Genomic DNA, 14,118 nt, shown 5'->3' with positions numbered 1-14,118 from the left:
CCGAGTAGCTGGGACTACAGGCGCCCGCCACCTCACCCGGCTAGTTTTTTTTGTATTTTTTAGTAGAGACGGGGTTTCACCGTGTTAGCCAGGATGGTCTCGATCTCCTGACCTCATGATCCACCCGTCTCGGCCTCCCAAAGTGCTGGGATTACAGGCTTGAGCCACCGCGCCCGGCCTTGTGCTGCTCTTTTCTGCCTCTCAAATTTCAGCCGTGTTAAACTCTTCCACACCAGATGAACACAGTCAAGATAGCTGAGCACCCACCACCAGGCAGTGCAGCCGTCCCTCTGATCCTCACAAGGACTTTCCCTGCTGAGCAAGTGACTCCAAGTTCAAAGGAGGAACTATGTACCAAGGCTCCCACTTAGGTACCGTCCCAAGGCTTGGATTCATATTGTGACTCCACAGCTGAGCCTTGCCTTGCCCTACAGAATGCACTTTGTCCTGCCAAGAGAATGTGGTTCCCAGGGGGACAGAACACCAGTGTTCCATGTGGAACTTCCAGGCAGGGCACTGGGGCACGGTAGGAGGACCCCAGAAGATGCTGCCTCTCCTGATCATCTGTCTGCTGCCCGCCATCGAAGGGAAGAACTGCCTCCGCTGCTGGCCGGAACTGTCTGCCTGGATAGACTACGACCTTCAGATTCTCTGGGGGACCCCGGGGCCACCCACAGAACTTTCTCAAAGCGTTCACTCTCTGTTCCTAGAGGATAATAATTTTCTCAAACCCTGGTACCTTGGTAAGGCACAGCCAGGAGATCGGGAATTGTATCTGGCCTCTTTACCTGACCTGGGATCTTACTCCCTTGACTTCTTTTTTACCTGTATCTCATCCTCAGATCGTGACCATTTGGAAGAAGAAACAGCCAAATTCTTCACTCAAGTACACCAAGCCATTAAAACATTACGAGATGGTGAGGAAGCCAAGAGTCCCAGGGCCTTGGGGCTTGGGTGGACAAAGGCCTACCCTCCAAGGCATTCTCAGAGGCCCATGTGGCCATGGGTGGGAGGTCTTGAGAAGGTGGGAGATGAATGCAGTCTGTCTCTGTGTGCTCTTTGGAACTTCCATTTAGAAACAAGGGTCTGAAAACCCAACCTTGAGCAAGTTGTAACACTGAACATCCGTTCCCTCCTGCTCTACCTAGATAAAACAGTACTTCTGAAAGAGATCGACATGCACAAGAATCTCTTCACTGCGAGGCTGAATAAGATATCTGATGGGCTGAAGGAGAAGGGTAAGGGGTGGGGACGATCCCCACACATGGCCCAGCCCTCTGCACCTGCCAAGACCGAAGGCACGCAGAGTTCACTCTGCAGCCCCCTCAACCATCCCCAGGAGCCCCACTCCTGCCCATGAACACCTTCCCCAGCTCCATCTCCTACTTGCACCCCAGACCCCCTTGGCTGTGTCTGCCTCCCCAACACCTCAGTTTCTCTACCTTCTCACCCCTGGCAGCCTGCAATGAGTCGTGTGGTGAGTATGCAAGGGGACTGGGCCTGGGGGAGGGTTGAAAGGCACCTGGCACCCCCTAGCCCCTGTCCCTCCCCTCCCATAGACATACGGTCCACACTGAAGGTCACCAGCTGTGCCGATTGCAGGACTTACTTCCTCTCCTGCAATGACCCCACTATCTGCCTAGGTAAGTGGCCGCCACGCTTTCCAGCCTCTCCCTTCCCCGCTCTGCACTCCCAGAGCCGTTACTGTCTCTGTCATTCTCTTTTGCCCAACTCAAGGTTTTTTTTGTCCTCTAGCCTCACCCCGGGTGAAGGCAGCACCTCCTGGGATTTCTTGATCTCCTCATGTCAAGCTCCAGAGCCTTGGAGGCATCTGCCTGTAGGACATCACTCCGGGAGGCCTCTTGGTTCTCAGAGATGCCATGCCTAGAAACATGGCCAATCCCTACCCAGGAAGCTGAGGCAGGAGTGTCGCTTGAACCCGGGAGGTGGAGGTTGCAGTGAGCTGAGATCGCACCACTGCACTCCAGCCTGGGCAACAGAGCAAGACTCCATTTCAAAAAAAAAAAAAAAGAAAAAGAAAAGAAAAGAAAAAGTGAAACATGCCCAATCCCATCGAACCCCCAAACCTGCTCTTCCTCCAGGGCCCTTCTCAACAAATGGCCCCACTCATGCCCTCAGTCCCCTAAACCAGGAATCTGCCTCCACTTAGCATGGAGAATCACCACGTCTTGCTAAATAAGTCTTCTATGTGTTCCCATAGCTTCATTCTAACCTCCACTCTCAGGCCTCCTCAGCTCCCATCTAACTTACAGCAGCATTTCCCATTAGCCTCCCTGTCCCTCTGGGCCACGTCGCACTCTGAACTCCTTCTCAAGGAGCAGTTCTACCTGTGACACTCCCTGTTTATAACCAGCAGTGGCTCCCAAATGCCCCTAGATAAAGCCCACCCTCCTCGGGGGCCCCCTTCTCCCCAGGCACACCAAGTGCATACGGGCAGCCCCATTCTTCTGTTCTTGAGCATGTCCTGTGCTGTGGACACAGCCTTGCCCTTGAACTGATCCCTTATTTGTGTTTCCAAGTCCAGCTCAGACTCCTGTTTCCTAAGAAGCTTTCCCTGATCACCTCCCACCCCAGAGGCTTGTCAACCATCCTCACTGTCACTTCCCCTCCCATTTCCTGTCCTATTTCCCTTGAAATCCACACCATGATTGTTTGCTTGTCTAGATATGTGCTGGGCACACAGCGTGCTCAGTAAGCGTCTGCAAACAAATGATGAGTGAACAAATCATAGAATGAAAGGATGGTGGCCTTCTCTCTGAGCCGAGGTAGCCCTGCCTGGCCTCCAAACACCTGGCTCCCTCTTTCACACCCCAGGCAGGAACCGGCGGATGTCCCTGTGGGCTGTGAGTCTCAGCAGTGCTCTGCTCCTGGCCATAACTGGAGGTGGGTGAGTGAGCTCTGCAAGCCCCAGCATCCCCAGAGAAAACACACCTATTATTCCCTGACTGACTCCACCCTGTGTCTTGTCCCAGATGTTTCCTTTACTGGCACAGCCAGAAGAAGACAGTAAAGGTACTGGGAAAGGAGACCCCGACCCAATTCTAGGGCTCCCAGGAGGGAAAAGCTGGGTGTGCCCTGGCAGTAGCAGGGCCTGGAACCCCAGTGCTGACCTCCTGGGGTCTGGCGTGCAGAGCAGAGTGGGATCGAGGGCCGGGAATCTCGGGAAGGCCACACATCAGCCCCCTTATATGCAGACACAGTGGGGCCAGGGACCCGGGACACATAAATGGCAGAGCTCTAGGCCTCCCACCCTCACTACAGAGTGCTATTCCCCCAGCTGTCCCTGTACCCTGCACACTCTGCCTTCACCCTCGTTGCCCTGCCCTGACCCGCTGGCTGCCTTGCTCTCTGCTCTGGGTTGGGTTTGGCCAGGGGAGACTCCCGGGAAGAGGTTAGAGGGATAGGGAGGAGGCCAGGGCAGTGGGGGGTCAGGGTAGAAACGCCCCGCTGCTTCTCCCTCAGCAGGAACAGGGCAGCCCGCATGTCCTCCAGAAGTGAACAGAGGCCGCAGCTGCCGACAGGAAGTTCACTCATCTCTGGGTCCCGGTGACCCCCTCCCCTGACACCTTCCATCCTGGGTCCTGGGGCCCCAAAGCTCTGAGGCCTAGGAGACAACACTGTCTCGTGGTTTGCCTACATGCACACCTTTGTGAAGAGTCTCTTCATTAAAACCCCTCCTCATAGCCTAGTTGACTGTGCCGTCTGTCTCCTGCCGGGTGCTGAGATGAGATCTCTTCCCGAGTTACCCTGAGTGCCACGCCCCATCCGCTCACTCTTCCCCTCCTCTCCAGAATCATCCTGTCCTGGTCCCAAAATGATGGTTTTAAGGGCTCATCCAGGCCTCACCTAATTCCAATACCTGAGACGAGGGCGGAGTGGCCTGGGCACCCCCCTCCGAGTCTCAGTTTCCCCATCTGAGCACAAGGAGATGGGGGTGTGATGCTTTCACCAGGCTGGTGTACCCTGACCCAGGAACCTGCTGGCTCATATTTACTGTCCAGTATTTGGCCATGCCATGGGTGCAAATCCAAAGTCCTCACTCCCCTTTTCTCCTTCAGTCCACCAAAGCCCCGCCAGGGTCCTCAGCCCAGCTCCTAAAAGGAGACCGCATGTCTCCTTAGGCCCTCCTTGTGCTTGCTCTTCGGAGCTGGCGGCTCAGCCTGAAAGGCTTGGACTCAGGCTGACTTCAGCAGCACCACCCCATGGTAAGAGCTGCTTCTTGGAAAACAGCCAAGGACTGCCAGAGGCCCAAACATAAACACAGCATTAATGGCAGCAGGGCAGGGAGCGCCATGGCAGAGGGCAGGGGTGGGTCCCCAGCCACAGGTGCCTCCCTCTAACCCTGCTGGAGGATCCTGGAAGGCTTCCCTGAGGTGGTGTCTTACACCCATGTGACAGCCCAGAGAAGGGCAGGAAGAAAGAGAGGAGTGTTTTGATTGGCGTTGCTGAGGAGCAGAGGTCCAAGATACCTTGAGAGTTTCAGGAATCTCCAGGGATTGTGGTCTGGCTGGAGTGGGTGACACAGCAAGCGTGTGGTGAGAGGTAAGATCCTAAGTGAGGAGAAAGAAGAACTCGCACAGACTCCCAGAGCAGCAGGAAGGCATGGCACGCCGGGAGTCCTGTGACCGAGAAAGAGATGCCAAGTGGATGGGTGGGTGTGAATAGACATGGCTCCACTGAGGCACCCCTTCCACCCTTCTTGCTTTACTAGACTGGGGAGTCCACAGATGTCACGTGGCTTTGGAAGATGTAAAGCACTCCAAGGACATTGCCATATAGCAAGGGTGGAGGTGCAGCCATTTTGCATGAATGGGTCAGAGCCCCCGGGCAGGTGGCATAGCTCCAGGGGACTGTAGTCCTGTCCGCATGCCTGGGGGGCTGGTGCCATCCAGGACACAGGAGATGCCAGGCCCTCCAGTCAGCCATGGTGTTTTCCTTTTTGTATTTAAATTAGGACCTTGACCATTACCTCAAAAGTAGCCAGAGTGGCTGTTTTCTGATGCGTGTGGCTAAAAATAGAAAACCCTGAGTGTGATGTACATGAAGCATGAATTGGTGTGTTTGTCTTTGTGTATGAATCTTCAATCAGAGAGTTTTCTTGTTTATGGGTATATTTTCATGAAAACTGTATATTAAGTTTAGCTAGAATACAAAAGTGAAGGAATTTAGAGTCAGGCAAACCTTGGTCAAAACACAGGGTGTGGAGGACTTTTTTCAACTATGACAGAGCAACTTACAGTAGACTAACACTCCAGGCAAGGGCAACTAGAACTAACTTACATCAAAGGACAAAACAAAACAAAAAGGCTGTTTTCAGCCATAAGAAGAGGCAGGCCTTGGGCCGGACGTGGTGGCTCAAGCCTGTAATCCCAGCACTTTGGGAGGCCGAGATGGGTGGATCATGAGGTCAGGAGATCGAGACCATCCTGGCTAACACGGGGAAACCCCGTCTCTACTAAAAAAAATACAAAAAACTAGCCGGGCGCAGTGGCAGGCGCCTGTAGTCCCGGCTACTCGGGAGGCTGAGGCAGGAGAATGGTGTAAACCCGGGAGGCGGAGCTTGCAGTGAGCTGGGATCCGGCCACTGCACTCCTGCCTGGGCGACAGAGCGAGACTCCGTCTCAAAAAAAAAAAAAAAAGAAGAGGCAGGCCCTAAGCATTCAGGTCCTGGAGAGAAGGGGTGCCCTGAGTGAGCCCTGTGTCCTGCTGCAGGTGCCCCTCTGCATGGGTGAGCTATCGGAGCAGCAGGGAGACTGCAGGGGCTCGACTGAGGATGACCTCCAAGTTTGGGAGAGCTTTCGGCAACATCACGGGACCCAGGAGACAATACGTGGAGTCTGAGTATGCCGACACAGAAAGTGAAGGATTCAGAGACCTGGAAGTAGGGAGGTGCAGAAAAGTCAAACAAACATACTGCATCTATTTCTTCCCCACCCTCCAAAGCACCCTCCTGCAACACAGGGCTAAAGACAAAGAAACCAAGCAGACAGTATCTGAAATGCAATTGATTAGAGATTTGGATGCTGGGGAAATAAAAATTGGAGTTTTTGACCCACACAGGAAGATGATCCTTGGTAAATACTCCAGGATACTGGTTGGGAAGACTATACTCTGAAAGTGGGCATGTGCACAAGAGGCAAACCAGTCCCTACAAAGCATGAAACTAAGTTTCAAGGCATTCAGCCCCTGACAAAGTAAAGAGGTCTATTATTCCACATTCACTGATGGAGGATAGGATAAACACTTTATGAAGGAAAATACCATCATCTATAGTCACTATGATGTTTGATTTATAACGTCCAGTATCCAAACACATATTAACAGGTATACCCCCAAAAAATAGGATCAAGAGAAAAAACAGACAAAAGAAACAAACCTACGAGTGACCACAAGTGAGTTATCAGATATTAATGTTAAAATGACTGATTAGTGCTTTCAAAAATATTTAAGATTCCTGTTCAACAAATGGGACTGGAGCAGTTGGACACCCATAGCAAATGCAAGCCTCAGTGTAAGTTTCACACGTCGTAAATTAACTCAACATGGATAATGGACTTAAATGTAAAATAGAACTATAAAACCTTTAGAATAAAATACAAGAAAATCTTCAGAATCTAGGATTAGGAAAGGAGCTCTTACATGTGGTACCAAAAGCATAATTCATGAAAGGAAAAATTGATAAATTGAACTTCGTCAAAACTGAAAACTTCCACCCTGATAAAGGTCCTGTTAAGACGATGAAAAGACAGGCTCTAGACTGGGAGAAGATATTTGCAAAGCACATCTCTGACGAAAGGCTAGTATCTAAACTATAAAAAGAACTCTCAAAATGCAACAGCCAATGTTAAAAATATCTAATTAGAAAATTGATAGAAAATAGGAAGATACATTTTACACAAGAGGGTGTACAAGTGGCAAATAAGCATGTGGAAACATGTTCAACATCATTAGCCATTTAGAAAATGCAATTTTTTTCTTTTTTCTTTTTTTTTTTTTTGAGATAGAGTCTTGCTCTGTCGCCCGGGCTGGAGTGCAGTGGCCGGATCTCAGCTCACTGCAAGCTCTGCCTCCCAGCTTCACGCCATTCTCCTGCCTCAGCCTCCCGAGTAGCTGGGACTACAGGCACCCGCCACCTCGCCCAGCTAGTTTTTTTTTTTTTTTTTTTGTATTTTTTGGTAGAGACGGGGTTTCACCGTGTTAGCCAGGATGGTTTCGATCTCCTGATCTCGTGATCCACCCATCTTGGCCTCCCAAAGTGCTGGGATTACAGGATTGACCCACCGTGCCCAGCCTGAGAAAACGCAAATTAAAGCCCCAATGGCATAAGGTGCAGCTGCTTTATGTATATCTCTGTGTGTGTGTGCGTGCGTGTGTGTGTATGTGTGTGCGTGTGTGTGTATGTGTGTGCGTGTGTGTGTGCGTGTGTGTGTGTGTGTGCACGCATGTGTGTATGTGTGTGCGTGTGTGTGCATGTGTGTGTGTATGTGTGTGCGTGTGTGTGTATGGGTGTGTGTGCGCGCGTGTGTGTGTGTGTGCGTGTGCGTGTGTGTGTGTGTATGGGTGTGTGTGCGCACGTGTGTGTGTGTGCACGTGTGTGTGTGTGTCTGTGTGTGTGCGTGTGTGTGTGTCTGTGTGTGTGCATGTGTGTGTGTGTGTGCGCGTGTGTGTATGCACATGTCCATGCACTTCTGGGAGATTCATTGACAGCATTCCAGAGTGGCCCTCCTCTTGGCCAATGAGCAGAGGCCACCGACATTCCTGCTGACAGGTGAGAGAGTTTGTTAGTAAATGATCATTCATCAGGACTCTGGAAGTGTCTCACGTACCCCCGAGCCTGACCAGTCTGGAGCAGCCTGAACAAGCGTCCCCAGCCTCTTAGCAGGGCTGCCTACCAGAGCCCTGCCCCACTGCACCCTCCCCTTCCTCCCCACCCTCTCCAGCCTTGGCTGAATCGCCCAGGCTTTGTTCTCCACACATGCTTTATGGCCCCTCCCTTCTACCTGTGGTCACACCAAAACTCTTCCTCAAAAAACACTCCTCAGGCATGTCTTGGCTCCACCACATATAGCCAGAGACTCTTCTGGGCAAGAGGGAGGAATCTTCCTAGATGCTTTCTAGTTTCTCAGCTAGTTGTCACTTTATCTCATTTAACTATACCAACCAGGAGCATGCATTACAATCCTCTTTTTGCAGAGGAAGAAACTGGGGGCTAAGGAGAACGTTGCTCACTCAGCCACTTCTTTTTTCCAAAGAGCGTTCTAGACTTTTCCATGGCATCTGAAACCTGGGAACTAAGATGCAGTCTTCCCTCTCCCTTACCCCAGTCGCTACAGTTCATTTCCTCTGTGGGTGCCTGCTGTTATCAACTGAAGGGGTGCTAGCTGGCCCCATCCCACTATGCCCCTAGGCCGCTGCCTAGTCTGCAATGGAAAATTCCACTTGACTGTGGGCGTTGCTCTTTGAAATCAGTTTTTCTGTTTCTCCTTTTTAGTCACTCATTTGTTGAGCACCTTCAATTGCCAGGCTCTGTGCCAGGTGCATTATAGAGACCATCTCCAGTCTCGGCATAACCCCCCATGAAGGTTCTCTTCACCTGGGACAGATGTCAGAATGCAGCGTGCCCCACCAGCTGAACCGCTGTAAAGTGTGGGTGTGTGCGGGTGATGTGTGCTGGCCTGAACGCATCCAGAGTGTACCGCTTCATAGAGGCCGTTTCTCAGACCAAAACCCAGAGAGATTAGGCAAAGGTCCAAAGACCTTGCACCAAGTTTTCCTCCTTGTATCCTGACTTCCTGATGAAACCGCCACAAGCAGGGAGGTGAGAGAGACAGAGGCAATTCTCAGGAATAGAATCTTAGTGGAAATGAGACAAGTTAATGAGAAATGAAAACGTGAGGCTCATCCTGCCGGAAGAAAGGCTGTTCCCATGCTATGGTGTTAACTGGTAGAAAGTGACTAGGCTCCCATCCCCTTGATGAGACTTTTAAACAGAGAAAGAACTATATCGTCACGTTTGCTTGCAGTGAAAGCTCCGTATTTTTCTCTGCCTTGGGGAATTCAGAAGACTTTCGCTTCTGTTTGTAGTTCGGAGTGGGGCACAGGAGCACCACCCCTGTCAAATGCCAGCAGACACGCAGAGACAGAGTCCACACTCTGCAGATCGCAGCATCTCTTGCCAAAGGAGGTGAGCCAGGAAGCTGCTAGGAGTCCCCAGGGAGCGGCTGTGACATGCTGCGGAGACTCATCACTGACTCCCCACTCTGCTGATGAACCCAGCAACAGCGTCCTGCACAGTGCCCGCCTGGTTCACATCACCAGGCACCTGTACCCATGGCTGTCTGAGCCCATCTCCTCTAGAAACCCCTACCAGTCCTGGGGACTAAAACCCTCCTCTCATTCCCAGCACCGTTACTCTGGACCATCCAGTGCATCCTCCCTGCACTCCACCTCCATTGTCAGTTCTTTTCACAACCATTGTCCACCATCCGGGTCAGGCCACAGTTCTGTACCTACCAACTGCGCCTTCCTGGAACCTCCAGAGGGCAAGGGTTGCTCGTGTACTGAGTTTCTTTGTGCCAGGAAGAGCCAGAGATCCCTCGCCAATGCCATCTCCAAATCCCAGACTAAGAAAGGGTTGCTCTTTCTATCTCCAACTTACAGGTGAGGGTACTGAGGCTTAGGACATTTAAATGACACTAGCACAGAACGAAGAAGAGCAGAGCTTAGGTTCTCGCCCAGGACTGTCCACCTTTGCAAGTCACTTCACAATGCTACCCTCTCAGGACTGCGCCTGGGCCGTTTGATGAGTCTTCCCCAAAGTTTTCAGCTGCACATTTCTGGGCCCACTCTTGGATCTCCTTACAGATAACTGAGTCAATCCCTTACGTGGGAATTCTTGTGGGCTTTCCTCTCACACTACAAGGGAATGTCTATAGTCTGGACGTTGCCTCCCCTCCCGTGTGGGCAGATGTTAGCTGAGGTAAAACCACACGGACCAGGCTTGGCCTGACGTAGAGCAGGCAGGAACTCCCAGCGGAGGCAGGGCCCGGACAGAAGGGTGCTCAGGAAAGGCTGTATTGGGAGCTGACACTCAATCTGAGACCAGAAAGTGGGGAAGCTAGGCAAGAGGAGGAGCAGAGATGAGCCCTCCAAGCCCAGGGCAGCCCATGAGGGGTGCAGAGTGAGTGAGGAGAAGAAGGTAGAGGACAAGGGGAAGGAACCACATCCCAGATCATGCAGAACTACATGGTTCATGTCAGAAAGCTGCACCTTTTGAGTGAGACAAGGCACTGGAGGGCTTTAAGCAGGGGAACAATATGATCCAATATATGCCTTAAAAGACTGATGGTAGAAAAATGGAAATAGGGGATAAGGGTGGGGAGGATGAATGTGGTGGGGTCCCCTGAAGACCACCCTCCATTTCTGAGCTGTGCAATGCTCCAAGCACATGAACCTATGGTCCCAGAAGTCCCCTCCACCATGCAAACCACCTCTTCACACCAGGGGCCTAGTGAGCAAGTCAGCAGGATTCAATGGATGGGTAGGAACTTTCAACTGCTGTAACTTAAAAATCTTCATATGCTTCCTTCTGGCTTAGGTTCTGTGGATCCAGAATGCTCCAGAGAAGCATTAGGTTATGAGGATGTTTATGAAAATAATTCTTAAAGAGTCTTCTGGTTTCTGATGGAGCATTGAATGTATTTATGTAATTTTTCTCCCTCCTGAAATTCCATTAAAACTATATTAAAGGATTTGTTAAAATCATAAACCCACAGAGATGGGAGAACAGGAGAGAAGACAGCAGCAATTAAACTTCAATAGCTGGAGGTGCCTGAATTAGTAGCCCCAAGACAGTCAGATCCAAAGCCAGCAACAGAGGAAAAGGAGACCCACCCCAAGTGATGCTGCAGAACCCTTAAGGCCAGTCACATGCCACAGGGGAGGGACAGGGACAACAGCGGAAGCCATCGGCCCTTACTGCAAGCGGTAGGAGCGTGCATTATGTATAGAAAAAGTAAAGCAAGAATAAAACCGATGACCAGTTAGTCTGCTGCTTTTATCACCACACATGGACAGTTTTAAACAATAACACTGATAAAATTCTCCTCCCTGCCAGAGTTGCCCACACTCCCAACCACATCCACCACTGCTCGAATTCCTCAGGGGCCGGCAGTGCCAGGGTCCTCTGTGCTGTGGGCAGGCAGGGGTAGGCTAAAGGAAAGGGCTAGGGGAGTGCACAAGAAACCCCTGACCCACTTTGTGCCCCTGGAAACTGCCCCTCCTCCCCTTCCACAGAAGCCTGCAGTGGGGGTGCCAGACACTGGCAAAAGTGTGAATATTGGATCAAAAACAGCTATGTGGGTGATTGTATGCATGTGGCATGATTAATGTAGAGGCCCCTCGCCCTCTGTATCCAGAATGTCAGCAGTGGGACCCTGAGCCCTGCGTGAACCATCTCTTTTTTTTTTTTTTTTTTTTGAGACTGAGTCTCGCTCTGTCGCCCAGGCTGGAGTGCAGTGGCCGGAACTCAGCTCACTGCAAGCTCCGCCTCTCGGGTTCACGCCATTCTCCTGCCTCAGCCTCCCGAGTAGCTGGGACTACAGGCGCCCGACACCACGCCCGGCTAGTTTTTTTTGTATTTTTTAGTAGAGACGGGGTTTCACCGTGTTAGCCAGGATGGTCTCGATCTCCTGACCTCGTGATCCGCCCGCCTCGGCCTCCCAAAGTGCTGGGATTACAGGCTTGAGGCACCGCGCCTGGCCACCATCTCTTTTTACATTCTACATTCTGATGTGTTGACATCTGGGACTTGCTGACCCTAGAAGGCCCACCCCTCCCAGGGCTAGCTAACTCCTAGAGATTGCAAGCAATCTCACACTCGCCTGCGAGTGTGCCTTTCCATTACAAACCAACCAATTCAGAGCCTATAACCCCAACCACCTCCTTTATGGGGCTCTCACACTCCAGACCACTACCCAACTACTGTGATGCTCTCAGCACCAGGGACCAGAAGTGGGCTCAGCCCCTCGACAGCAGAGGTGGCTGAGATTATTCAAACTACCCATTGCTAAAGCCTCTTACACTGTCTCGCCCATTCTTTCCCACAGAAACCACAATAAGGGTTCTTGCCCACATTTTCCCTTCACTCCCTCTGCCTCCTGACCCACGCTGGTGCTTCCCTATGTGGCCCCATGTGGCACATCTTGCCTCCTGATCTGTTGGCCTCACCACACCTGAAAATAATGCAATCGTTTTTTTTGAGACAGAGTTACACTCTTGTTGCCCAGACTTTAGTGAAGTGGTGCGATCTCCACTCACTGCAACATCAGCCTCCCAGGTTCAAGCGATTCGCCTCCCTCAGCCTCCCGAGGAGCTGGGATTACAGGCACACACCAGTACGCCTGGCTAATTTTTGTATATTGTTTTTTTTTTTTTTTTTTTTTTTTTTTTTTTTAGCCGAGACGGGGTTTTGTCATGTTGGCCAGGCTGTTCTCGAACTTCTGACCTCAGGTGATCTACTCGCCTTGGCCTCCCAAAGTACTGAGATTATAGGCATGAGCCACCATGCCTGGCCTCCAATCCATATTTTAAAACAGCTCTCCATAAAGGAACAGAAGAACTCTTCTCTGTGGAATTTACACAGTCCGAGAAGAAAGACCTAAATATACTCTCAACAAGGGCTCCTCAATGAGTTCTAGAGTGAAGCTCCAAGTTGACAAGGCTCTCCCAGGACCTTAGACTTCTGTCACCTGTTTAGACTCCCACTTTTTATCATAAAGAGATGACCCTTCAGGATAACAAAAACTATAAAAATTAAAAGGCTATAAAACTAATATCTCTTCAGAATTAGATAAGAGAAAATGCTGCATCTGTGAAACAAGAACAGGATGCTATAAAAGAGGAAAATTCAGAGAACAAAATAGGGCTCTTGAGAAATTAAAGCATGGTGGCAGAAATGAAAAATTTAATAGAAATATTAAAAAATAAGATTAGGGAAACGTCCAAGACAGTAGAGTATAAAGACAAGCATTGGAAAACAGGAAATAAAATAGCAAATTAATGGACATATAACATGTAAGTAACAGGAATTCCAGAAAGAAAGAGAAGAGAAAATAGAAGAAAGAAAATAATTGATGAAATTAATCAGGAAACTATCCCAGAAATGAAGTTTATAAATTGCTACATTAAAAGGACCTGCCCATTAGCTCAACACAGTGGATGAAAACATACTCTACCATGTCCCTTTTTTGTGGTGATTTAGATCACTTAATACAAAGAAAAAAGTCAAAAAGTACCCAAAAGAAAAAAACAGCCCAAACAAAAGATCATATGTCAAAATGGCTTTGGACTTTTTACCAGTAACACAGGAAGAAAACAGTAAAGGGTTGCCTTCAAAATTCTGAAAGAAAATCACTTTCAGCCTAGAACTCTATATTCAGCCAAACTGTACGTATGAGTGTTGAGTGGGGAAAAATCATTGTCGGATGTGCAATTTTCAAAAAAATATACATTTAGCAGACCCTTTCTCAAAAGATAAAAAGCTGGAGAATGTATTCCACCAAATGAGAATGAATGCCAAGAAAAAAGGAAACCAAAAAAGGTGGAGGAGAACCCAACAGGAGAGAAACAATTGAAGACCCCAGGATAAATGATGTGGCAGATATGGAGGACACCCCATTCACGCCAGAGCAATGACTGAAGGGAAGACGTGCTGATGGCTGTTACCACCAAGATCCACACTGCCACTGTACCATCTGTGGGTTTTTTTTCAACCTCCAGACAAATGGCCTGGGTGACTCAAGCCTGGATCACTGTGTGGATTTGCCTGGTCTGTTCCATGGGCTGATGAATTTTTCCCGTTTCCTCGATGCCTGCTGTGGGGATCAGCCGAGGGCACTGTCTCAGCCCACAGAAGCATGCTCTGCTCTGACACATTGCCCGGAGGTGGAGCTCCTGGACGAGGCATGTGGTGGGCTGAGAAGAAGGCACTATGGAAGGGCAGGCTCCTTCTGACTCTATTTCTGCCAGATGCCCATTGGTTGGCTGTATCACAGTGGCTCACACCTGTAATCCCAGCACTTTGGGAGGCCGAGGTGG

The 14,118-nt window shown here is 50.2% G+C and overlaps 1 protein-coding gene across 1 annotated transcript; it reads left to right on the top strand.

Moving 5' to 3' along the window:
* Positions 1-517: 517 nt before the first annotated feature.
* Positions 518-3,709, top strand: TEX51 (testis expressed 51). Its single transcript, XM_025405561.1, has 7 exons — positions 518-689; positions 843-917; positions 1,149-1,238; positions 1,560-1,643; positions 2,836-2,904; positions 2,994-3,033; positions 3,487-3,709. The coding sequence occupies exons 1-6, from the start codon at positions 545-547 to the stop codon at positions 3,029-3,031; spliced, it is 501 nt and encodes a 166-aa protein (XP_025261346.1). The 5' UTR covers positions 518-544; the 3' UTR covers positions 3,032-3,033; positions 3,487-3,709.
* The last annotated feature ends 10,409 nt before the right edge of the window (positions 3,710-14,118 follow it).

This window comes from Theropithecus gelada, chromosome 12, assembly GCF_003255815.1.
Source record: "Theropithecus gelada isolate Dixy chromosome 12, Tgel_1.0, whole genome shotgun sequence".
NCBI lineage: Eukaryota > Metazoa > Chordata > Mammalia > Primates > Cercopithecidae > Theropithecus > Theropithecus gelada.
This window is presented reverse-complemented; position numbering and strand designations above follow the sequence as displayed.